At 54.5% G+C, this 23574-nt stretch overlaps 1 protein-coding gene across 10 annotated transcripts; it reads right to left on the bottom strand.

Moving 5' to 3' along the window:
- Nucleotides 1–4182: 4182 nt before the first annotated feature.
- Nucleotides 4183–23406, bottom strand: SLC29A1 (solute carrier family 29 member 1 (Augustine blood group)). 10 transcript variants are annotated; one of them, XM_032340114.1, is made up of 14 exons: nt 23325–23406; nt 16894–17003; nt 15620–15765; nt 13605–13686; nt 13295–13497; nt 13065–13204; nt 12630–12764; nt 12423–12520; nt 12193–12271; nt 11620–11717; nt 11263–11371; nt 10946–11031; nt 10366–10565; nt 4183–5192 (listed from the first exon to the last, which is right to left on the bottom strand). In XM_032340114.1, the coding sequence occupies exons 1-14, from the start codon at nt 23383–23385 to the stop codon at nt 5135–5137; spliced, it is 1605 nt and encodes a 534-aa protein (XP_032196005.1). In that variant the 5' UTR covers nt 23386–23406; the 3' UTR covers nt 4183–5134. The 10 variants fall into 10 exon arrangements, with proteins under 10 accessions (XP_032196005.1, XP_032196004.1, XP_032196003.1 ...); XM_032340112.1 differs by lacking the exon at nt 4183–5192 and adding an exon at nt 9889–10000 and having other exon boundaries at nt 23325–23404; XM_032340115.1 differs by lacking the exon at nt 4183–5192 and adding an exon at nt 9889–10000 and having other exon boundaries at nt 15620–15702; nt 23325–23404.
- Between the last annotated feature and the right edge of the window lie 168 nt (nt 23407–23574).

Genomic DNA, 23574 nt, shown 5'->3' with positions numbered 1-23574 from the left:
TGAGTGCCTGGGGATGCAAAAGTGCATAAACAAGATGCAGGTTTCAGCCCACAAGGGGCTGCTGCAGGACAAGCATGAATCATAGCAATGTGGGAGAACTATCAGAGACTCCCTGTTCAGCCTGAGCCAGGGGGCAGGCTTCTGGCTAAGGCTACCCAGCCCATGGCAACAGGTCTATTCCCAGAAGACGGAAATGCATGGAAAGGCACAGCCCTGACAAAAGGACAATAGCCTAGGAGCCCCCGAGGAAGGCTGAAGTCTGCTCCAAGACCTCACTCTGCTTTAGGAGATCAGAGGTCTGTTGAAAAGTGTCTGCTGAAAAGTGACCCTGTGGGCAGGGCTCAGGTCACAGAGGGCCACAAATGCCATGTGAAGACGTCCTGACCTTAACTTAAGAGTTCGGGAAGCCACTGAAGGCTATTAAAAACAGCTTAACCCCCCTTGGATCTCCAGAATCCTATTTCCGGCAGCACTTGCAATGCTCACTGCTGCCAAGATACCCTTTGTTCCTGACCAGGCGTTAAAGACCCAGGCCAACCTTCTGTCGCTGGAGGGTAGCCAGATGAGGCAAGAACTGACAAACCTCGGCCTGCAGCTGGTGGGCCTGTCACTTGTTTTTATATGGTTTATGGGGAAGAATGTTTTTTACATTGTTGAAAAAATCAAGAGAAAGATAATATTTTGGCATGTGAAAAGTAGAAATTTGAATTTGTGTTTGTAAAGCTTTACTGAAACATAACCCTTCTCATTTGTTTACATGTTGTCTTTGGCTAATTTTATGCTGCAATGGCAGAGTTGATAGTGTGGCAGAGACCAGGTGGCTTGCAAAATCTAAAATACGTTGTCTCTTACCTTTTACAGAGAAGACTTACAGACCTCTGATCTCCTAAAGCAGAGTGAGGTCTTGGAGCAGACTCAGCTACTGCTCCAACTGGGAATTCTCTTGAGGCTGCACCACTGGCCTTTGGAAGGGATCAGGGAGGCTGCCAAGAAAAGAGGCAATGGAGGAAGAAAGCAACCTTTAAGCATCAGGACCTCAGGGATTATTTAAGCTCGGGGAGTAGCTCCAGATCCTTAACTCCAGGAACAGGCACCCTTCCCAAGCTCAGCAGCTGCCAGATGGGTCCTGTCTGTTTGGGTTCTACGAGGCCTATTTATTATCTCCGAACTTCATGGGGAATATGCTGCACTGACATCCTCACACGCCAATGGACTTGATGTTCAGAGATGCTGTGCAGCTGAGCCAGTCTGGTTGGCCAGCCTAGGCTCCAGCTCTGCCTCAGTTTCCACATTCGGTTGGAACATGAAAAGTTTCTTTCACAACTCTCATTCACTTCATTGTTAGTACCGTACCGTGCTTCTTGTTTTTGTTTTTGATGCAATGGCAATAGCCATTTTCCTTCATTTTACATTTCCTGAAGAATTTGGAAAGCAATCAATTTTATTTATTAGTTCCATAGCTTGGTAAACTACCTTACTAGTTCTTAGTTTTTTTTGTTTTTTTTAGGTACAACCCTATCTATCATCTGAAGACAATGACAGTTTGGTTTCTCACTTTCTAATCCTTGTATATCTTATTTCTTGTTATACTGCACTATTTAGGACCTGCAAGACAATGGTGAGTGGAAACAGTGATTCTGGGGATCCCTATCTCATTTCTGATCAGAAAAGGAATGATTTTAATAGTTCATCATTGGGGGCGCCTGGGTGGCTCAGTGGGTTAAGCCTCTGCCTTCGGCTCAGGTCATGATCCCAGGGTCTTGGGATCAAGTCCCGATTTGGGCTCTCTGCTCAGCAGGGAGCCTGCTTCCTTTTCTCTCTCTGCCTACTTGTGATATCTCTCTCCCTCTGTCAAATAAACAAATAAAATCTTTAAAAAATAGTTAATCATTAAGCACAATATTTCCTTTATACCTACCTTGTTATAAATTTTAATCTGAATATCAAAATTACTTTTCTGCATCTACTGAGACTATTGTTTTAAAAAATTCCCTTTATTTATACGTTTAATTAATTAACAGACTTAGTAATATTATGCAGATTCCACCTATTTATGTATTTATTTATTTGTAAAAGATTTTATTTATTTATTTGAGAGAGGGAGTGTGTGTGCAGGAGGAGTGGGAGGGGGAGAAACAGACTCCCCACTGATCAGGGAGCCTGAGAGACGACAGACAGATGCAGGGCTAGATCCCAGAACCCTGGGATCCTGATCCTGAGTGGAAGGCAGATGCTAAACCAACTGAGCAACCCAGGCACCTCTTGATTTATTTATTTAAAATTTTTTGAACTAACCTATATAATTGCCTGAGTCTAATGTTTTCTGTATGGAAACATTTTAACTAAGGACTCAATTCTTTTTAAAAAGATTTTTTAAAATTATTATTACTTTTAAGATTTTTTTTTAATTTATTTATTTGACAGATAGAGATCACAAGCAGGCAGAGAGGCAGGCGGGGGCAGGGGGGAAGCAGGCTCTCCACTGAGCAGAGAGCCTGACGTGGGGCTCAATCCCGAGACCCTGGGATCATGACCTGAGCCAAACGCAGAGGCTTTAACCCACTGAGACACCCAGGTGCCCCTTAAGATTTTATTTTAAAGTAATCTCTATACTGTTATGGGGCTTGAACTCACAACCCCAAGATCAAGAGTTGCATGCTCTGACTGAGCCAGCCAGATGCCCCTCGTTTTTTTAAATAATATAAGAATATTCAGGTTTTCTACCTCTCCTTGTCAATTTTGTTTACTAATTATATCCAGCTGCTTCTTGAAAGCTTTATTATGACATCTTCTTCTCTTTGACTATCTTTTCAAACTCTATTCCATTTAAAGTATCTCTTCATTTTCATCCCTAAAATTGTTTTTCGTGTCTTATTCCTCTTTTTTGTGATCAGTTTCACTAGAGATTTGTCTATTTTATTTATATTCATTTTCATGTATTTAAATTTCTTGTGTGTGTGTGTGTGTGTGTGTGTGCGTATTTAAATTTCTGCTCAAATTTTTATTATTTCTACTTTCTTTGGGTCAGTTCTGTTCTTTTTCCATTTTCTTAGCTTTAATACCTAGCACATTAAATTTCAACCTTTCCCATTTTCTTTTTTTTTTTTTTTTTAATTTATTTGACAGACAGAGATCACAGTAGGCAGAGAGGCAGGCAGAGAGAGGAGGAAGCAGGCCTCCCGCTGAGCAGAGAGCCCGATATGGGGCTCGATCCCAGGACCCTGGGGTCATGACCTGAGCTGAAAGCAGAGGCTTTAACCCACTGAGCCACCCAGGCACCCCCCCATTTTCTGACATAAGGATTTAAGGCTACAGACTTCTCTTCAAGTACAATTTTAGTATATCCCATGTTTCAATAGACAGTATTTTTTGGAAAGATTTTATTTATTTATTTATTTGAGAAAGAGCACAAGCAGGAGGAGCAATAGGCTGAGGGAGAGGGGGAAGGGAGCAGTCTCCCCACTGAGCAGGGAGCTCAATGCAGGGCTCGATCCCAGGGTCCCTGGATCATGACCTGAGCCAAAGGCAGATGCTTCTTAACCAACTGAGCCACCGAGATGTCCCTATAGTATTTTTATTATAATTTAGTTTTAAGGGTTTTCTGATTTGTCTTATGGCGTCTTTGTTCATCAGTTTAGAGGTGTTCAACAGGGGTGCCTGAGTGGCTCGGTTGGTTTAAGTATCTGTCTTTGGCTCAGGGCATGATCTCTGGAGTCCAGGGATTGAGCCCCATATGGGGCTCTCTGTTCAGTGGGGAGTCTGCTTCTCACTCTGCCCTTAGTCCCATTTGTGCTTTCGAGTGTGCACTCTCTCTCTCAAATAAATAAAATCTTTAAAAAGTTCAACAGTTCCAATTTTTAAAAAAAGATTTTGAGAGAGAGAGAATGAGAGAGAGAGCATGACAGGGGGTAGGTCAGAGGGAGAAACAGACTCCCCATTGATCAGAAAGCCTGATGTAGGATTCGATCCCTGGACTCCAGGATCATGACCCAAGCAGAAGACATTTGCCTAACCAAATGAGCCACACAGGCGTCCCCATTTCCAATTATTTTTATATTATCTTTTAATTATGTTATACACATGACATATATGTGTATAACATAACATATGTGTATAATACTGGCTCTTTTGTACTTGAGATTTTTTGTGAACTAGAGCGTGGTAAGTAAGGTTTCCATGCATGGTTGAGAAAAATATTATTTAGTTATTGGATAAAAGTCTAAATATGTTAAATCTATTAAGTCAAGCCAGTTAATTGTGTTGCTCAAAACAAAAAACACTTGGAGACTCCAGGGGATGTAGCTTGGAGAAGGCAGAAGCTGAAAGTGGGGAGATCACCCAGGGGTGGGGAAAAGGCATGGTGTTCATCTTTTCTGTGGTAGAATGATGGAATATGAGGGCTGAAGGCAGGGGAGGAGGACCACTCTGTGTCAGAGGGGGCCAAGAGTCCATTTTAAGCATGTTATGGGATACCAGATAAAGAATGTCCTGGAGACAGAGACTGATGGCTGAAGTCATGGGCAAGAACAGCCTTTCCCAGGCAAGTGTAGTGAAAAGACCAGAGTTATGACCTAAGCCATTTTGAAATTGTAACTAGGGTATCTTTGGTACCTACTCTATTAATACACATATGAGTGTGTCTTGACCCTCTGAGGGTATAGTATCAGTGACCTAAAGGGGGGTGTAAATAAGTCCTGCCTGTCACTGTCAGGTCAGGTCTAAATTGTCTGTTGTCCTCCTCCCATGATGTACACCAGGTGTGCCTTTTTGTCTTGGGTGTTGTTCAGTGTTTCAAGGTCCCTTTGACTAAGGTAAAACTTAACCCCAAATCAGTTCAGCGCAGAGTAAATTACAGGCAGGGGAAGGTGTGGGGGGAGGAGGGGTTCTACCACAAACAACCCTGACCTATTTAACTACTCTGCCTGCCACCTAACCCGCCCCAGACACAAGTCACTGGCCAATGTACAGTTCTCACCTGACTGGATTTCTGGGCCCGGTGCCTGCTTGGCCCACCTGTGCCCAGATAAGGCACTGGCAGGGCTGTGGCAGTGCTACTGAGTGCTTAGGAACTCACAAACAGGAGGGACTAGGGTTAGACATCAGGAAGGACCTTGCTGCTTTCACCCGGGGTGGATTACATGGGAGCTCCAGATCCTGGGAGGCTTGGGGTATGTTCTGGAATGTTCTGAAGGCTAGGGAGGAAGGTATACCGGGCTCGAGTTAGGGGGCCGTACTATCTATCACAAGAGGCATTGTATATCCATCCCCTCCACTGTCTGGGAGTTCTCCCCATCTCTCCGAGTCCATCTGTCTCTCTGCTTATCTAATAGGTAAAGACAGGCAGAGACTTGTATTTACCCAATGCTTTCCGGTTTACAAAATATTTTTCTACCCTTTAAGCATCCCAGCTTCAGTTTTCTGGAGTACAATGGGCATAGCAACGGTCAGCACCACATAGGGTTCCCGGGAGACGGGAGGCCACGAGACACGTAAGACGGAAGCAGGGTGGTGGGTGCAAGCAAGAGTTGCTAGCCACTGCCCGGGTCCGGAATTTCACAACCCCGAGAAAGGTGGCGCGGCTGTGCCTACCCTCGCTTTCCAGATGAGCGGCTCCGAGATAGAAAATGCCTTGTTCAAGGTGACCCCTACTTAAGAGGCAGCGGAGCCGGCCTCAAGACACCCAAACCGGTCTCCCACTCGCCAGCGCTCAGGCGCGAATGGCCGCGCGGCGGCGCAGCACGAGGGACGGGTGACGTCACCACACCCGCCGTCGAGGGGCGGGGCTGAGCGGACTCCTGCTCCCTCCGTCTCCCGCCCCGCGTCGCCCCACCCCGCCCAGCCCCGGTCGGGTCCTCGGGTTCTCTGCTGTCAATCGCCAGTCCGGGGCCGGTGGGGCGATTGGCCAGTGTGGGGGGAGGTAAGGTCTGGTTCTTGAAGGCTCCGGGATTGAAGCTGGGGAGAGGAGCAGCGAGCTGCTTAGGTGTGGGACGGGGAGCGTACCAGGCCACAGCTCATCCTGATTGATTCTTGGTGCCACGTGTCTCTAAGGTAATCATTTCTTGCATCCAGGTTCACCTGCAGACTCCTTAAATCAACTTAGCAAGTCTGTACATATAGGTCACCCGTTTGAAGAACAAGGATCTGGGCCCAGAGGATGCGTGGTATTTGGCAGGCCCAAGATGGGATCCTAGGCTCTGAATCGGAACCAACCCCAAAGACAGGCCGGGGAGAAGACCCCCACTGTGTGGGGTCCTGCTGACTCATTTAGCAGTTGCCCTGTAGCCTGGGGCCAGAATGCCAACTGGCTCATTGACAGGGAGCACCAGGCCTGCCAAGGTGATAGATGGCTCTCAGTGAGCACCTCCTCTCTTGGAGGGGAACTGTGCCAGAGCTATGAGCCCCGCTAGGGCACTGCCATTGATGGCTTCAGGAGGGGGAACGCGGGCTCTGTTCCTGGGAGGTGCCCATCTCCACACTCACTGCCAGCTTGTTCTAGAACCCAGATGGGCCTCACTGCTAGATCTACTGGCTGGCTGGCGTCTCTCGGTCTGCCACTCTTCCTGCGTGTCAAGACTCGGGTTTCAGGCAGAGCCCGCAGGCCAGAAAGCATGGCTAGCTCTTTAGTGATTCTGCATTTCTTGCTGATATCCATTTTGAATCACTACTTGTTTTCCCCATAACTGGAATTTTCCCCTCAGGCCCCCTCTCCCCTGTTATACTGCCCTCACCGTGCTCCTTTTATATTCACCTCAAAGAATAGATTCAGAACCCATCTAGCTCCTTGGCTATCCCAGAGGCTTGACTTCTATTTTTTAAGGACAACTGGTGATTTTCCTGGGGCTCTTGGCTTTTCAAAAGCTTAGAGCCCCAACACGTCACCATGTAATATCAAACACAAGGAAGTGTCCACATTGATGTGGCTACCCCCCCCCACCCAGGCCAGCTGCTAAATACACAGCCTGATGCTTCAGGCAGAAATGTCACATGGGGGGCACCTGGGTGGCTCAGTGGATTAAGCCTCTGCCTTTGGGTCAGGTCATGATCTCAGGGTCCTGGGATGGAGCCCCGCATTGGGCACTCTGCTCGGCGGGGAGCCTGCTTCTCTCTCTCTCTGCCTACTTGTGATCTCTGTCAAATAAATAAAATCTTTAAAAAATAAAGTAAAATCTTAAAAAAAAAAAAAAAAAAAGAAAGAAAGAAATGTCACATGGAAGGAAGGTGATGACCAGCACGGTCTGGTAGAGCCAGTGACACCCACTGTCTCACGCTCAGTACTTCCCCACCTTACTGGAGCCAGTGCTAGGGGCAGGGGGAGGCCTGCCTCCTACAGTGCAGGATTACCTTCAGAGCACCTACTGTGGTCAGGAGCCATCACTGTGCTTGGGCAGGCAGGAGACCTAGGAGCTCGAGTTCCTCACCCCCACCTCTCCTGGCTTCAGATGAAGACTTGAGGTCAGAACAGAAACTGAGTGTGAGACTGCGTATTTGGGGCATTTGCATTAGAAAACGTTTTTGGAAAAAATACTCTAGTAATTTTCCTCCACATCCATTTGAGTACAGAAAGGAGGAAAGTGACATCATCTGTTTTTCCCTCCTTCAAATCATTGCTGGGGTCGAGAAAAACTACTTAACACCCATCTCTATCCCTTGAGCACAGGCAGTGAAAATGAGCACCACCGCCCAGCTGGCTTTAGGCCTGTGAAGATTGCAGGGAGGGACAATTTTGTGAATACATCTGGGAGCCAGTTAAAGCACTTGTAGCCCAAAGGGTGAAAACACAAATAGAATGTAGACCCTATCTCGAAAAACAGAAGCTCTTTCTGGTAGCCCGAGTATGGTCAAGGGCAGGATAAAAGTTAGGTCACCAAGTTACAAGAGCTCTGAGGCACAGAAGGGAAAGGAATTGCGTAAACTGGCTGTCCCTGCTGGCAGTGTTGGGATGTCAGGAAATGCTCAGCATACTCTGGAGAGAGACCAGTGGAACACTTAGTTCGGCTCTGGATTATTCTGTAGCCATGGGTGGGATGGACTGAAGGACACCTGGGCTGGAGTCCTTCTGGAAGAGCAGGCAGAAGGTGGTGGAGGCAACCCAGGGAAGAAACACAGTGCCCCTGGGAGCTGCTGGTGCCAAGGAAGGAGTCCAATAGGACTCTCAGGTTGGGGTACCATGGGCAGGTCAAGAGGGGCTGAGGGAGAGAAGACAAAAAGCACAGGTTTATTTTAGCCCCAGTGCCAAAGGGCATAGCAAAGACTGGGGCACGCTCAGGGTGCCCCTGTGAATCTGCTAGGAAAGGAGTACCTTATTTTCTGCCGACCTTGGATATATATAGCTTGGTTTGACATGTATCCTTGGAGTTCACGGACTCCAGTCCTCCATTTATAATGATATGCTTCCCTACCCCCTGAGAACTTCTGAGCTCATCAAACAGCCCTAAAAATGTTCTGAGAGCCCTTAATGAGGCCTGAAGCCTTCAACTAAATTAAACTGAGAAACAAAAGACCTGACAGAGATGCCAATTTGTAGCTATCTGCGGGTCAGGGACTAGTGAGCCTCCTGGGCTGTAGCCAGGGTCAGAGTGTGTGTCTGTGTGTCTCCCCACATTGGCCAGAACTCTGTTCCCATTTCCGGTCAAGAACAGTCATTTCCACGAAGGGAGATCCAGCGGTATGGCTCCCTCCATGAAGCCACCATCCCACCAAGTCAGAGAAGAACAGTGGGGGCCGCTTCCAGGCAAGGACACGCAGGCCTGTGTCCCCCAGGTGTCAGGGCAGACTGCCAGATTGGAGATGGGTGGTAGGGGGCGGGCAGCTGCAGCCTCTTCTTGCCTGGAGGTGTGGGAGTGCAGCCAGGGGAGGGGACGTTTATGGGGGGTGGGGAGTGGACCAGGTGTGCAGGTTTATTCCTGTGACGGAGGGGTGAGGACAGGTGAGGGTGGCAGTGAAGACCAAAGAAAGATGGGGCGCTGTCTCTAAGCCCAGTCCTGTGAAAGAAGGAATTGAGCAGCAAAGAAAAAACGGCCCTTTTCAGTCTCCGTCAGCAGTCTGGGTGTCCTGGCTCCAGGCCTGTCCCTCTTCTGTGGCCCCAGCAGGGGGCACTGCAGCCCCTCTGAGGCTAAGAGGACTAACTGCCACCCACCCCCACCATTGGACACAGGCCCAGTGCTGGCCAGGGCTCAGCTGGGTCATGCTCGTCCCCCAGATTCACACTGCCATCCCGCTGCCCTCTCTAGGGCATGGAGCTGCGGCTGGAGGACACAGGGAGCCGTGGAGGAAGGAGGAAAAAAAGAAAAAGGTTTATTTTATCAGAGAGCCTCTGAAGGCACCTGGTTTCTGTTGAATATAAAAAAGGCAGTAAAATGGCAACTGTACAGGGTGCATGACTGGTAGGAACAAGGCAGGGGGAGTAGGGGAGGGGCATGGAAATGGCGGGGGAGGAGGCACATGGGGAGAATATGGAAAGATTATCCAGTGGGACCTTGGACAGACAGTCCTGGCCCCTAACCACTGCTGGTATATAGGCAGATGAACAGACAGACACACACATATACTCTCTCTCTCTGAGCCGAGCAGTCTCTGCTGCCCTGCTCAAGCAGGGATCAGTCAGAGCCAAGCGTGGTGATGGAGGGGGGGAGGGTGGCTGAAGGCAACTTGAGCAGATGCAGAGCCTGCGTGCCCTCCCTTGATTCTGACCCTCGGGCTCACAATGTCCCCACTGTCCATCCGTAGAGGCTCCCTCCTCAGGGCCTGGACACCCAGGCCCAGAACAGGCCGTGAGAAAGCAGAAGCTGCTATAAAGAGAAAACCTCCAGACCTCCCCCTGCCCATCCCTCAATGGGAAGAAAGGCCAAAGGAGCAGGTGGTCAGTGCAGTCCTTCTGTCCATCCATGGTCACACAATAGACCGCCACAGGAAGGAGGAGACAGCCCCCAGTGCAAGGCCCAGAGACAGAAAGAAGGCCATGATGGCTCCAGCTGTCTCTGCCTCAGCCGGCTTCACTTTCCTGAAGGCAGGAGGGCAAGGCTTCCTTAGAACGGCCCCAGGAACCCCCCAGCTCCCCGGCCTCGCCTGCCCCCCAGAGCATCTGTGATGTGCGGAGACTTGCCTGAGCACAGAATTCTGCTGACAACCATCCTACTTTCCCACCTCCAATCTGGCTTCTCTCTCTTGGGGGAATGTGTAATGGGAGCTGTCTCCCACCTTCCCACATCTCCCCCGGGTACCCTGGGGTGCCCCGCCCTCCACCACGACCCCTTCACCTACATGCCCATCCAGGATCCAGGAGTCTCCCGGTGCCCCCTCTCCTTCCTTGGAGTGGCCACCCTGGAGCTCTAGGTCCTGCCTGATGCCACCAGGGTCCCCACTCACTTGGGCCCAAAGCACATGCAGAGACTGGCGAGGTAGCCGTTGGAGAAGGCGAAGGCGGCCATGAAGATGATGAACCAGGCGTCGTGCTCGAAGACCACAGCCAGGTGGTGGCGGGGTTTGACATTGCACAGCAACAGCAGGGGCACAAACAACATCCGGGCCAGCACCAGGCTTGGCAGCCAGTGGCTGTCCTTCCCAGGCTAGGGGGAGCAGGGGGCGCCTGAGCCTGGGCTGGCTCCCAGTGCTCCACACAGGGCCCCTCGGGATCTGAGTGGATCTGGTCACCCTGAGGGCGTACTGATTGTGAGGGGGCATGGCTGAGCCGTCTCGAGGGCTGGAAATGTTCTGTATCTGGACCTCCCTGCTGATTACATACGGGTGTTGGAGGGGGTGGTCAGTAACTGATACACTGAAGACTAGCAGAACTTGCTATACATAGATTACGTCTTGGTTTGGTTTCTTTCTTTCTTTCTAAAAAAAGTATGGTTCCATTACCACCATACTTTCTTGGTTCCCTTTCTGGGTCTCTGGCTGAACTCTAGCCTTGTACAGGGGCTGGGCATCTCTTTCTCCCACTTACCCACGTAAATACAGCTGTGAGGCTCCGGCCCAACCAGTCAAAGACATTGAAAGTCAAGAAACAAGACACAGGAATGAAGTAGTCTCCTGGAAAAAGAAGAGTAGAGTTAGGGGTGGTTATGAGGTCCAGAGAAACGGATTCAGCAACCCTGACCCTCACTGGGACTCAGTTTTCCCAGACGTAAAAATGGAGGACATGTTTCCAGCCCAGGGAAGGGCAAATGGACCAGGAGAGTTTAGCCAGGGAGACAGAAGCCCATTCCCAAACCTGCTCTAGCCCCAGTCTGCCCCCATCCTGGGAGCCCATGGTGTCCTCACCCCAGGCACTGGTGCCCGCGATGCTGGACTTGACCTCAGCGGTCACGGCGGGAAATACCCCGATGGTCACCATGAAGTTGAAGCAGACGGAGAGAGCCAGGACTAAGATCTGGAGGGAAGGAACCCTGGTCCGTGTCTTCATAGCAGCTGTGCAACAAAGAACCCAGAGTCCCCAGCCCCCGACACACACACACACACACGCGCACACACACACACACACACACAGACGAGAATCCAGGGGAGTGGCCAGTCCCAGGGAGGAAAGGGAGAGGATGGACAGTGCATGGGTCAGGAGAGGCAAAAGTAGGAGAAAAAGAGGGTAAGGGGCAGAGGGCAGAACACCCATGCCCCACATACATTTCTGAGGATGGCTCGGATAGAGTGGCCTTGGTTGGTGGGCTGAGAGCCGGGGGCTGGAACTCTGGACTCTTCTTTGTTTGCTACTGGTTCCTCTCCTGGGGGTGGGGGGGGGGGAGTCCCAGGTTGTGGGAACATCAAGTTGCAGGGAGGACAAATAACAAGAGAAGACACAAACATTCCCCCAAAGGGCTGGGGTTAGCTCAGGGTGGACACCCTTTCCCCAGGGGAGAGTCACACCCTAATACCTAGCCCAGACCTCCCAGACCTGTAAATCCCACAGCACAAATCCCAGGGGTCCTGACCTCTCCCAGGAGCCTCAGGTCCTATTCCAAGAATCTGAAATTGCTTTCCCGTTATCCTCAGACAGTTCAAGGGTATCCAGCCTCTTCGCCCATTTCATCTTCCCTAGCCTTTACTTCCTATTGCTCCCGTCATCCCTACTCCAGTTCGCTTTGGCTTCTGGCTTATCACCGCTAACCAATATGGCACACTCCTTCTTGCCCTCTGCGCCCAGGCTGCCCCGTGCTGGGCAGGCCGCCCTCCACCCCAGCTTCTGCAGGCTATTCTGACCTTTACTAATGAGGTCCAACTTGGTCTCCTGCTCCCCAGGCCCTTCGAGCTTGAACTGCTGGTAGTACCGATAGAATTCCTGCCAAGTGAGGGGCATAGGGAAAGTAGACTCAGAGATGGAAGATCCAGAATCCCGCCCCCCTATGCCAGGTTTGGGTTCCAGAACAGCACTGGCTGGGAGCCCTGGACCCCACCCCACCTCCACCCCCAGACTTTCTTCACCTGCTTACCAGTCGGGGAAGGGCCAGGTAACAGATGATTGCCAGAACAATAACCCCGCAGGCAGTGATGAAGTAGCCAAAGGCACTTTCTGACAGCTCTGAGCCACCTGTGGGGAGCATGTGAGAGAGCGGAGATTGTCCCCTGTCCCCCCCCCACCCCACCCCCATGACCAGACCCACAGGCAGGCAGGCAGACAGACAGGCGGCAACACTTACTGGCGATTGCACAGATCATGGCCACTGAGGCGAAGAAGCCTGCCAGGCCCTGACCACTCATGATGGGGGCAGTGTAGCTGGCGGGCAGGAGGCCAGCCAGACCAAACAGGCTGCCTTGCAGGATGGCGCCGAACGCTGGAGGCATAAGGCGGGCATCAGCAGGGGAGAGGGAGCAGACTGGGATTTGCTGCTGTGGGGGGGCAGGGGCCCGTGGGAACACAGGTTCCAGAGGAGTTGTGACACCAAATGGCCCTCTCTGTCCCACCCTACAGCCCTGGTCCGCACTCGCTCGGGTCTCTGGAGCCCTGATCGCCCAATGGCATCCTCCCCTCTAGGGGGAGGAAGGGGCTCTGTTCCTAGCTGACTGTGGTAGTGGGTCTGAAGGATGGGTGGGGGGATGTGGGAAGATCTCTGCTCCCTCCCAGCCCTGCTTACAGTTGATGAGAACGATCTTGACCATGGTGATGATGAAGAAGGGCACGGCATCCAGCTGCACCTTCACCAGGATGGCGGTGATCAGGAACACCAACAGGATGGCTACAAGGCTGCCCAGGATCCGAACAGACTGGGGGATCCTGCCCAGAGGCCAGGGCAGTGAGGCCGGGGCCTCGGCCCAGGGAGAGCGAGAGGTAGCGAGGGGTCAGGCCTGGGGCCCAGGAGCTCACCTCTGATGCAGGAAAGAGTTAAGGCAGGTGAAGAACAGCAGGGGCAACATGGCGCATAAGGTCATGACATTGTTGAAGACAGCACTGAGCGAGGTCCGCTCTGGGGAGAGCGCTGTGGGGGTGGCTGAGGGCTGGGTGTCCTTGCTCAGCTCGGCAGTGACTGAGGACATATTCTGGGACTCGTCCAGGCGGTTTGTGAAATACTGTGGGGGTTGCAAGACAGAAACCTTGAGGCTTCTCTCCTGGCACTCCCAAGTACACAGCAACCAGGCCCTACGTGGCCTCTGGAACCCCATCCCCCCAGTCTCACCCTAGTGGCTGTCATGAAAAAATTCCATGGGAGCAGCGTCCCCAGACCCAGCATGAAGAAGATAAGCCAGACAGCTTTGTACCTGAGGATGGGAGAGGAAAAGGGGGCCAAGTGACACACCATCCCACCCTCCTTCCCAGGTCAAACCTAAAAACTCCTTCCCTCCCCAACCTTTGGGGTCTCCCGCTGTCCCAGGATATAGGCAACCGTGTTTATGTCCATGTGCCTGAGCCTTCCTATGGGTTTATGTGGAAGGAAAAGCGTCCTGGGATAGGGAAAAGCGCAGACAAGTCCACAGGAGGAGGAGAACCAGGGAGGGACACAAGGCTGAAAGGCACGGCCAACAGGACCTTGGTTCTCAGCCCCGAAGACTCGGGGGACCCTGCAGGCTTGGGAACCAGTGTGACCCACACATCCGGAGGTGGTTTTGGAAATCCTGCTGAAGGCTGGGGGTGGGCGGGTGAGCGAGGAAACAGCCAAGTGTCTTCCACCCCCACGAGGCAGGCTGGAAGTGATTATGCCGTCTGGGCAGGGACTGTGTGGCTCCCCAAAGAGGAGTTTGAGGTCAAGAAACTCCCAGACCACTCCGGACCTGGTAGGACAGGAGGGCGGGGTAACTTGGGGTGGCTGGGAAGTGAGGGAGCTGTTTTTCTCCAGTCCAGACAGAACTAGCTTTGTAGGTCACACCACACAGGGGAGGCCAGGCAATATGAGGCCACTGGACTTTATGTGGGCCGCCAGGAGTAAATAAGTGCCCCCCCTCCCCGCTCTGGCCGGGGCGTTGCCCCCAAGCCCTACACCTCAGGGCCTGTGTGGGATGGGCCAGCCTCCCCCAGGCAGCCCCAGGCCTTCCCAACGTAGTCTCCAGATGTGTCTGCCATATCCTCCCCACAGCGAATGCCTGCTTTCTTCCCCCAGTGGCAGGGACAAAGCCCAGGGCAGAGAAGAAACAGATCTGGCCAGAGTGCAGGGACTGGCCTCACACAGGAAAGGCCCAGCTGAGTGCCCGAGTGTGGCCTTCTGAGCCATTCCAATACAGTGCCCCCGACGGCCCCCACAACTCATCTACCCGCGACCCTAAAGGACACAGCTGAGGGCTTGAATGAAGGGAGAAGCTCCTGGCCAAGGCTGCCCAGAACAGATGGTTAGAGCAGGGCTGGAGGAGGGCACCAAGGTGCACGGAGATGCGAGAGGGGTTCCAGAACTGCTACCGATCGTGAGGCTCCCAACTGGGGCCTGTCCTTACTAGGTCTCCTTAAATTCCCTCCCATCCAAATAGACCCCACCTCGATTTTACAGGTGGGAAATAGTCGAGAAGAGATTAAGCTACGTGCCTGAGGTCCCGCAGCCAGAGGTGGCCTTGTTGGCAGCCTTTTTGGCACAGGAGGAAGACGGGACGGGCAGGGGTGAGAGGATGTGGTTGGGGGGCCTGGGCTGAAGGAGTTTGGGACCGCAGGCAGGCAGAACTTCATCAACTATCTTGGTTCCCAGATTCCTTGGAGAGCTTCAACCAAGCTACAGCCTCCTCCCGCCACAAACATACGCATGATCATGGTGGTGGGTTTAATTTAAAGGAGCTTTTGGTTCCAGAGGTGGGGAGTGAGGGCAAGGTCAGCTCAAGGACCAGGGTAGGCCAGGGTCATCCGAGGCAGAGGCTCAACGCCAGGCCGGAGGAAGAGGGCAGTTCTGCCAGATGTGCTCTGGAACGAGGGGAGCCGCCAAATATTTCCCCAGAGTGATGGGAGGAGGAGCTGGAAGCTGCTAGCAAGCTGGAGAGCAACAGTGGAAACACTGAGAGGCCAGGGAGGGGCTGCGCCGCCCACCCATCCCAGCCTTCCCCAAAGGCACCCCAGTGAAGGCACACATGGCCCCCGCCCCTCAGGCAGACCTGACTCACATTGCTTTGCCGGAAGGCCAGTCAACAGTGGAAATCCCAAATTCCAAAGGACACAACACCCAGCCCCCCTTGGAGACCCATGTCAGCTCCCCTGGATGCCCAGCCCAGGTCCCCTTACCTGTCCTGAGGCTCGTGACTGGTTGTCATGGTGACAGTGTTCTCGGTTTTGCCTGGCTGAGAGCTCCCTCCTTCTGGTGCTTGCTGGGGGCAGAAGCAGTGTGAGGCCACGTCTTGGCCCTGCTTCCCCATAGACCTCTTTAGACTCTCGTGGAGTAGGCAGCGGGCAGGGCGCAGAGCAGGTGAGCTGAAGAGTCCAGAAGGGCCCCCTCCCTGCCCAGCCCCTCAGGACTGTTCAATCTGACCCCTGTGGCCAGCGCTGTGGGGCCCCCTGCCTGCTCAGGCTCTACCTGGCTCCCAGCCTGGCCACCGCTATTTTTATCCAGCAGCCGAAGCAGTTTGTAAGCTGGGAAACAGGAGCGTGGCGAGCAGGAGAGGAGGAGGAGGAGGAAGTATGAGCGAGAGGGAGGGAAGGCCTGGCAAAGAAGGAAGGGAAGAAGAGGAGAGGGGTCAGGGACTGCAATGATAATGGAAGAGAAGGAGGGACAGGAGGAGGGAAACGGGAGTCAGAGCAAAGAGGGCGAGGGGAGGAGGGAGGGCACAAAACAAACATTCACCGCTGCTGCTGCAGCAGCAGCAGCAGCAGTGGCGGCAGCAGCAGAACCATGAGCCTGTAGGGAAAGAGGACTGAAGCCAGAGATGCCTCTCCCCAGCCCTTCTCTGCAAGTCCGACCTTCACACCTTCTGGGGGGGTGGGGGCTGCAGTCATGGCAAGACTGGGCTCTGGGGTTCCTGTGCCCTCCTGGAGGGACCCCAGACTCCAGCCTCTCTGCAGAGGGCACTTTAGCCTTCCTTTCTTGTCACTGCCCAAGGGTTTCCTAGTTCCTGGCCAGGTTTCTAGGAAAACACTTCACTACCATATGGGGACACAGCCCTTCCCACAACTAAGCCTGCCCCTCCCCCGGTCCCCAGTTCTGGCCCCAGGGTCACCCCATCCCCCCTTGGTTCCTCTCTGACTCACTCCCAGGCCCCTGTACTCTTCCCCTTTTTGAGAGCAAACTTGAAGGGAAGATTGGAGGAGCAGGGGCACAGGCTTGACCTAAAGCTCCTAGCCTCCTCCCTCAGTATCCCCCCTCCTGCTTTCCACTCGTGTAGGGGAGGCACCCTGGCACCAGATGAGACAGCTTTCCCTTTGGGTAGCACAGCAAGCCAGGCAGGCGTGTGCTGGCGCATCCCCCACGTGCGGGCCTAGCTCTGGAGCCAGGTCTGCTGTTCAGGGTGAGGCCTGCTTCCCCAACCACCTGGGCCTGGGCCTGGGTCTGGGCCAGCACTCACCAGATGCCCAGACTTGCCAGCAGAAGGCTCAGAGCAGAGGGGGTCTGGGCAGTCCTTGGGAGGTAGTCCTAGCTCAGGCTCTGGCGGCAGGCCTTGTCCATGGGCTCCCCCTGGGTAAGGGTCCAGAATGAATAAAGTGGCAGAGGGCGGATGCTGAGAGAACCCCACAGGCCTTGCTGTGGGAGGGATCGGACTCATTCTGAGAAATCTCTTACACACACACAACCAGGAGATAAAAACTGCTCCTGTAGCGAGCCTGGGAGATAAGAGACCCAGCAGCCTCAGCAGGGGAGCTGAAGGGGTGGGGCAATCGCAGGTACAGCCCGTGCTCCAGGTTGCAGCCTGAAGACCTGAAGACAGGCAGACGTGGACACGTACCACCAGGGACCTCCCCAACATCCTCGGGGGGCTTTTTTCTTCCCCTCCCCATAATTCCTCTCAAACCCTCCCTGAATGAACTCCAGACTCTCCAAAGGCCTTCCTCAGCCCCCCAGCCCATGTGTGGGTTGTAGGGTGTTGCAGGGTGGGGACAGGAGAAGCACACCTACACACCTCCCGAATTGGCAGAGGGCTTCTTCATTCATCTTTTTTCTTTTTTTTTAAGATTTTATTTATTTGACAGAGAGAGACACAGTGAGAGAAGGAACACAAGCAGGGGGAGTCAGAGAGGGAGAAGCAAGTTCCCCGCTCAGCAGGGAGCCGGATGCAGGGCTCCATCCCAGGACCCAGGGATCATGACCCTTAATGACTGAGCCATCCACGTGCCCCCCATTCATCTTTTCAACAAATATTGACTGAGCACCTCTGCAAGCTAGCCAGGCACTGTTCTAGTCACTGAGGGGAGGGGCAGACAGAATGGCAACAACAGTTTTTATGTTTTTAAGAAGGATGTAGGCAAGACGGCTCTATCCTCGAGGGCTGCCAGAGAAGGCTCAGGACTCAGATTTTCTATTAGGTAGCAGGGAAGGGAACTCCCAGCTTTACACCTCAGCACATCCCATGCTACACACACACACACCCTGCCCCCACAGGCAAGATTCCCGGCACTAAGTAAAAGAACTGGTATAGCTTCAACCCAGATGGGAGCTGGGGTGGAGAGAATAGAGTATCTCCCCTTCCTTAGCAAAATCTGCCTTAGGCTGAACAAAGTATTCATTTCAGCCCTCTACCCCTGCTACCCTACCATGTTCTGTTCGCAGCCATCCCCACCTCTGTCCAGTGCAACTCCAGGGGAGCCTCTCCCCCCTGCCCACATCCTGACATTCAGCAGGCCAGCCCAGGTATTTTGTTCTTGCCTGCCTTTGCCCAGCAGCAACCAGGGATTTGATACCAGCTCAGAGCATCTGGTGGCCCTCCAGCCATGCCCCAACGTGCCTGCCAGGATGGGGCCCTGAAAGTAACCACTGAACTGAGCACCTCCCCACCCTGAGGCCCCCAGCACCTCTCACGCACCCCAGCTCTAGACACACTTCTGCGGTAGCATCAAATTCTCTACTCCCTGGGGTTGCCTCTGGGGCCAGCCACCACCTGCTCCCCTCTTGCCCTAACAACCACACATAAGCTAGTACTAAATTGTCTCCATTGAACAGATGGGGGAGGCTGAGGTTCAGAGAGGTTGAGTTACTTGTGTAAGGTCGCAGAGCTAGTGAATGGGTGCGCTGGAATTCCAACTCAATGGGCAGTTTATTTTAGCCTCCTTCTGGGTTGGAGAGGTAGGTATAAAGGCTGCTTCTCGGCTAGCCCTGTATATTGGGAGATGAGCGAAGAAACAGGGTGGGGAGACTGAGGTCATCTCCAGTCTGACAAGAGCTTCGGGTGTAAGGCATTCCCCACTCCCCATAAAGCACACATCTCAGCAGGGAGAGCTCAACAGGCAGGGCAAGTGGGAGGTTACCAATAGGAATGGGCAAAGGGATCGCCCCGGGAAGCGTGACCGGCAGGGCTGAGGCCGGCCTTCACCCACCACTACTCTCTCCCTAAGAAGGAAAGCAGGGGTTCTGAGTTAAGGAAGAGTCCTCTCTGGGAGTAAATGAGGACAGGCCCAGGAAGGGGAGGCCAGGAACAGACAGCTCCTTCACCTCCAAGACGCCGGCTCGCATCTCCATTCCCCCCTACCCAGTGCCGTTACCGGCGCGGCCCCTCTCCTGTACCGGCAAGATCCATCGAGATTACCCATTCACTCGCCCGCCCCTTGCAGAGGTCAGCTCGGCGACAGCCGGTTTCAGGCCCAGGAGCCAGGTGGCCCACGCCCCGCTCGGGTCCCGATCTCCGCAGAGTCCCCACGCGCCCTGGCCCTGGCGCGCCACGTGCAGCGCGGCTCCGCACGCTCTGCGCGGGGGAAGCGGGGCCCCCATGCGGCGTTCCCTCTGCGCGCAGCCAGGCCCGGCCTCCCTGCCCTCGTGGCGGCGGGAAGACGCGCCTTCCACGCCGGCGGTTCCCGGACCCTCACCGGTCCCCTACCCCCGACCCTCGACCCCCGAATCCCGACCCCCGACCCGGACAGCACCTGCTAGCAAAGAGTCCTACCGCGCCGAGATCCGCGCGCCCTCTCTGCAGCTTCCCGCGCCCGCCGGAGCACATTCAAACCCGCCCTCCGCTGAGCCCGCCCCGGCCCGCGGCCGCTGCCCGCTCCCCCCACCACCAGCCACTGCCGCTTCCCCTATGCCCCGCCCGCGCCGCCACGGCCCCGCCCGCCCCGCCGCGGCCCCGCCCCAGCTACGCCCCCCTAGCGGCGCCGGATGCAAGCCCCACTAACCCCTTCCCAGGGCCGTCGCGCCCACACCTCGCCTTACTTTTGAAGGCAGGACCTCAGGGCCGTGCCACACCAAACCTTGCCCCGTTATGGGGAACCCGGGGCTGGAGGGGTATCATCCCTAGTGTGCTCCGCGCTGGGGGTCCAGAAACTCCTACTGTCCCTGCACCCAACCCTCTGCCCAGAGCGGGGCGGACTCCCCTCCCAGGTACCCCGCTACTTTCTCCATGGTGCCTTTTCCCTTTCCTGCGCCCACGCCCTTTAGAGCCACCTTCTGCCGTTCGCACCTACCCTCTGCTCTCCCAACCCCCACGCCAAGGGACCTCTCTGCGCAATCAGTACAGTCAGTGACCTGAGTCATGAATTTTCCTACCTCTAACACACACACACAAGCACCACACCTCAACTGGGACTTGGAGGGGAGTGCGTGTCTGGGGGTGGGTGGTGGATGGGGTAGAGGCACAGGTCTGTAGGCCCCTCCAGATTCACTCTTTCTAAACCCAGAACTTTGAAAGAGCTGAGAAACATCTGGAGATGGTAAGAGAAAAAGCCCCAACCGCCTTCCATCCTGAGTGAATCCTATGTCCTCAGAGGAAGAGACCAAGCCTTGCTGAGTCCCACATCCTCCCCGGGCTAAGGAGGGAGGGGGTGGGCATGCTGAGGACTGGTCAGCCCTTCTTGCACCTCCCAGTGAGGGGGAATGATTCCCCTCCTTTTGGTTGGCCGGTAAGTTGGGGGTGCCCCATAGCAGGGCCCCCATAGCAGCTCTCAGTAGGTGGAGATAACACAATGGCTGGTGGGGTGTGAAGACAGAAAGTCCAACCCAGGGCCCACACCCCACCTTGCCCCAACTACCCAAGAGACCTGTCCCCTGGAGAAGCCATGGGCACTAATTAGCAATTAGCAGGGGGCAGTGAGGTGGCTCAGTCTGTAAGTGTCTGTCTTCCGGTCAGGTCGTGGGATGATCTTAGGGTCTTGGGCTCTCTGCTCAGCAGGGAGTCTGCTTCTCCTACTCCCTCCCTCTCAAATAAATAAGTAAATAAATACCCCCCCCCCAAAAAAACCCACCCAACCAATTAGCCTTACTACCATCAAGGATAAGGCAGGGTCTTACTCTCCTGTCAGGAAACAGACTGGGCCCTGAAGGGAGGGGCAGTTTTTCTACTTAGGATCTGTGGACTGTCCCCAAGCTACTCCACAAGGGGTGTTCTCAGCCTTCCGGCTCTTCCCACAGAGACATGACACACTATCACCCTCCAGCCTTAACCAAACAGAGGGCAGGAAGAGGGGTACGGGTGGTATTTTTTTAGGCACTGCCCCACGACTCGAGGGCAGCTTCATGTCTGGGTCTCCCCACCCCCATTCCCATCCTGTGTTTGTCCAGTCTCTCCCTCTTCCTTGGCCCCGGTCTCTCTCCCCACCTTCATTTCCCTCTTTGGGCCCGTGGGGGTGGCAGGCCTTCGTGGTCAGACAGATCTGCCTGGCATGGCCAGGCCGGTGGCCAGTGGCTGGAGTTGTGCGCAGAGGGGACTGGAGGGGGAAAGAAACTGGAGGGAAGTGGTGAGGGTCTCAGGCCAGACAGGGGAAGGTTGTTTCCTCTCCCCACCTCTGTGGAGGCCTGGTGTGCTCACTAGATGGCAATAGGCAGGACTGTTATGGCTGGAGAGAAGCCCATCTGGCATTCACCCTGCCTGGGCCCCCTGCCAGCATCCACGCCCCTTCGGAGCCCTTCCCTGACCAGAGCTGGTTGCTGGGTGCCAGGGCCCTCTGCTGGACAGCCACGGGGCCTTGACTCACACCAGCCTGCACCCCGAGTTTTTCTGGCCCGGCCCAGCCAGTCCTGTAACCCTCAGCCCTGGCTTATGTCTTTCTCCCTCAGGTCCCTGGCACAAAGGTAGGGTGAAAAGGGCTGATCCAGCTGCACCCCTACCCTCTCCCCATTCCCTACTCTATTTGAGACTGTCCCTTGCCCCAGACTCCCTCCTCCTTATTCTAGGCCACAAGGCGCCCCACCACCTCACATTCGGCCGACTCTCCCCAGCCTGTGTCCATCTGTGTTTGGCTTGGCTTGGCTGTTTGTCACCAGCACCTGCCTTATGACTGTGCATTCTCATTTTGTTCCTGACTCTGTGTCCATGGCCTTGTGGCAGGGCTGGGACTAGATAGAGGCCAATGAGGCGCTTGCCTGCATTGCAAATTTTAAGGGGACACCAAAAAATTTAGAGATCAAGATAAATAATATTTTACTGAGATTTTTTTTAAAAATCAAAGTAAATGCAAAAAAGTGATACGATGAACAAAACACCCACATTTAAAATAAAGACAGGATCCAGCCGTCTCAGGACCGGACTCCTCTCACTTCCCTCACTTTCCTAGTGGGTGTGTACTTGAGGGTGAGAATGAGGGTCAGGGTCCAAGACTTGAGGTTCACTCTGTCCGGGCTTGGCCTTCCCAGCGTAATTTCCCAGAACTCTGCCTCTACCCTTTGCTCCGGGCATGTCTCTGACCTTGGGGGCATCTGTATATGGTTGGGGTGGCGCAGCGGGGGTGGAGGAGTTGGGGGGTGACCTTCAAAGTCCGATAAAAGCATCCACTCCGCGGGAAACCGCAGAGTCCGACCCCGCGTATATCCCTACCCCAACCCAATTAGGGACCTAACCCCACCTCTCTCCGCCCGTCCCCGCGGGGCGCGTGGGAACCGCGCAGCCCCCGCCCCACCGCCCAGCGGCCCGCCTCTGCTCCCCGCGCACCTGCCGGATATGCAGGAGGAGGACGGAAACCGCCCCCTCTGGTCCCCGTCCTGGCCTTCTCACCTCGGGGCTGGGGCCAAGGCGGGAGCTCGCAGCCCGCACTGGGTCTAACCGGTCTCCAGTGTCGCTGCCGGAGGGAGAGGGGCCGCAACCGGTTACGCTGGCACCCGCCCCGAGCTCGGTGACCCGCTCTGTCCCGCCCCGCGCCGCTCGGGAGCGAGGAGCGCTTTGGAAGGCCGGCGGCATGGAAGGCCGGGATCAGACTGCAGAGAAGGTGCTCGTGGCCCCGGAGGGGAACTGCGTTAGGGGACCACGAGCTGGAACCCCCTTCATTCCACCCCTTCCCCCAGGTGGCCTTCCCGAAAGGGGTGAGCACGTGCACTGGCTTCAGTGGACGCCTGGAGGAAGCAGATGGTGCCGAAGGGTGACCGGGCCGGGGTTTGGCGGAAAGCCCCTCGGGGCTGGGGGAGAACGGGGGGGGGGGGGGCGGCGGCTTGCGGTTCTGGCCCCCGGGGCCGAGCTTCTAAAAGGTGCGGGCTCCGGATGGGGGTCCTGAAAGAGGCCCGCATTCCTCATTTCCCCACTCTGAACCTACAGCCCAAGACTCCTGGAGGGAGGGAGGGAGGACTATTGTTTGGGAACAATAAGCAAATTATCCGGAGGCTGATGCAAATGAATCTGACAACTCTCGTTTGACCCCTTAGGAGCTGCTCTTTGGGGAGGCTGAAATAATGAGGGGAATGCCTCTGGACACTTCCATCCCACTCCATCTCTTCAGGGACACAGTGCCCCTCGGGGGAAGCATTTCTACACTGCTCCCCTGGGTGGCTGCCCGTGGGGTCTCTTAGCAAACAAATCTCCCTCTTCCCACACCACTAGGTGAGAAGAATCTCCAAACTGACTCAGGGACTTGGCGTTCTTCTCCTTACCTTGAGCTGGCCAGCCAGACCTCCAAATCGGACCTAAGACTGCTGGGTCACAGTGTGACATACTGACTGAAGTTACACAAGAGAAACAACCTCCAGGAGATGAGGACTGCGGGACAATGGGATAGGAAGCAAAAGGAACTCTTGAGTGGTTTCCCCACCCCCCGCCCCCTCACCACCTCTTCCCCCACCCTCTGGCCACCTTAGACTCTCTCCCTAGGTAGGAGCCTAGGAACTGCGTGGGTGACAGGAC

This window comes from Mustela erminea, chromosome 4 (genome assembly GCF_009829155.1).
Source record: "Mustela erminea isolate mMusErm1 chromosome 4, mMusErm1.Pri, whole genome shotgun sequence".
Classification (NCBI taxonomy): Eukaryota; Metazoa; Chordata; class Mammalia; order Carnivora; family Mustelidae; genus Mustela; species Mustela erminea.
The sequence above is the reverse complement of the archived record's forward strand: the minus strand, read 5'-3'. Positions and strand labels throughout refer to the sequence as shown.

Bases quoted from the DNA above. Each gene is read 5' to 3' on its own strand.
- SLC29A1 (XM_032340112.1), bottom strand. From the start codon at position 23,385: ATGTCACACTGTGACCCAGCAGTCTTAGGTCCGATTTGGAGGTCTGGC. The intron at 17,004-23,324 runs GTAAGGAGAAGA...ACCCTTACCCAG, and splicing joins GTCTGGCTGGCCAGCTCAAG to GGGGAGCCCATGGACAAGGC. The intron at 15,766-16,893 runs GTGAGTGCTGGC...CTACTCCACGAG, and splicing joins CTGGCAAGTCTGGGCATCTG to AGTCTAAAGAGGTCTATGGG.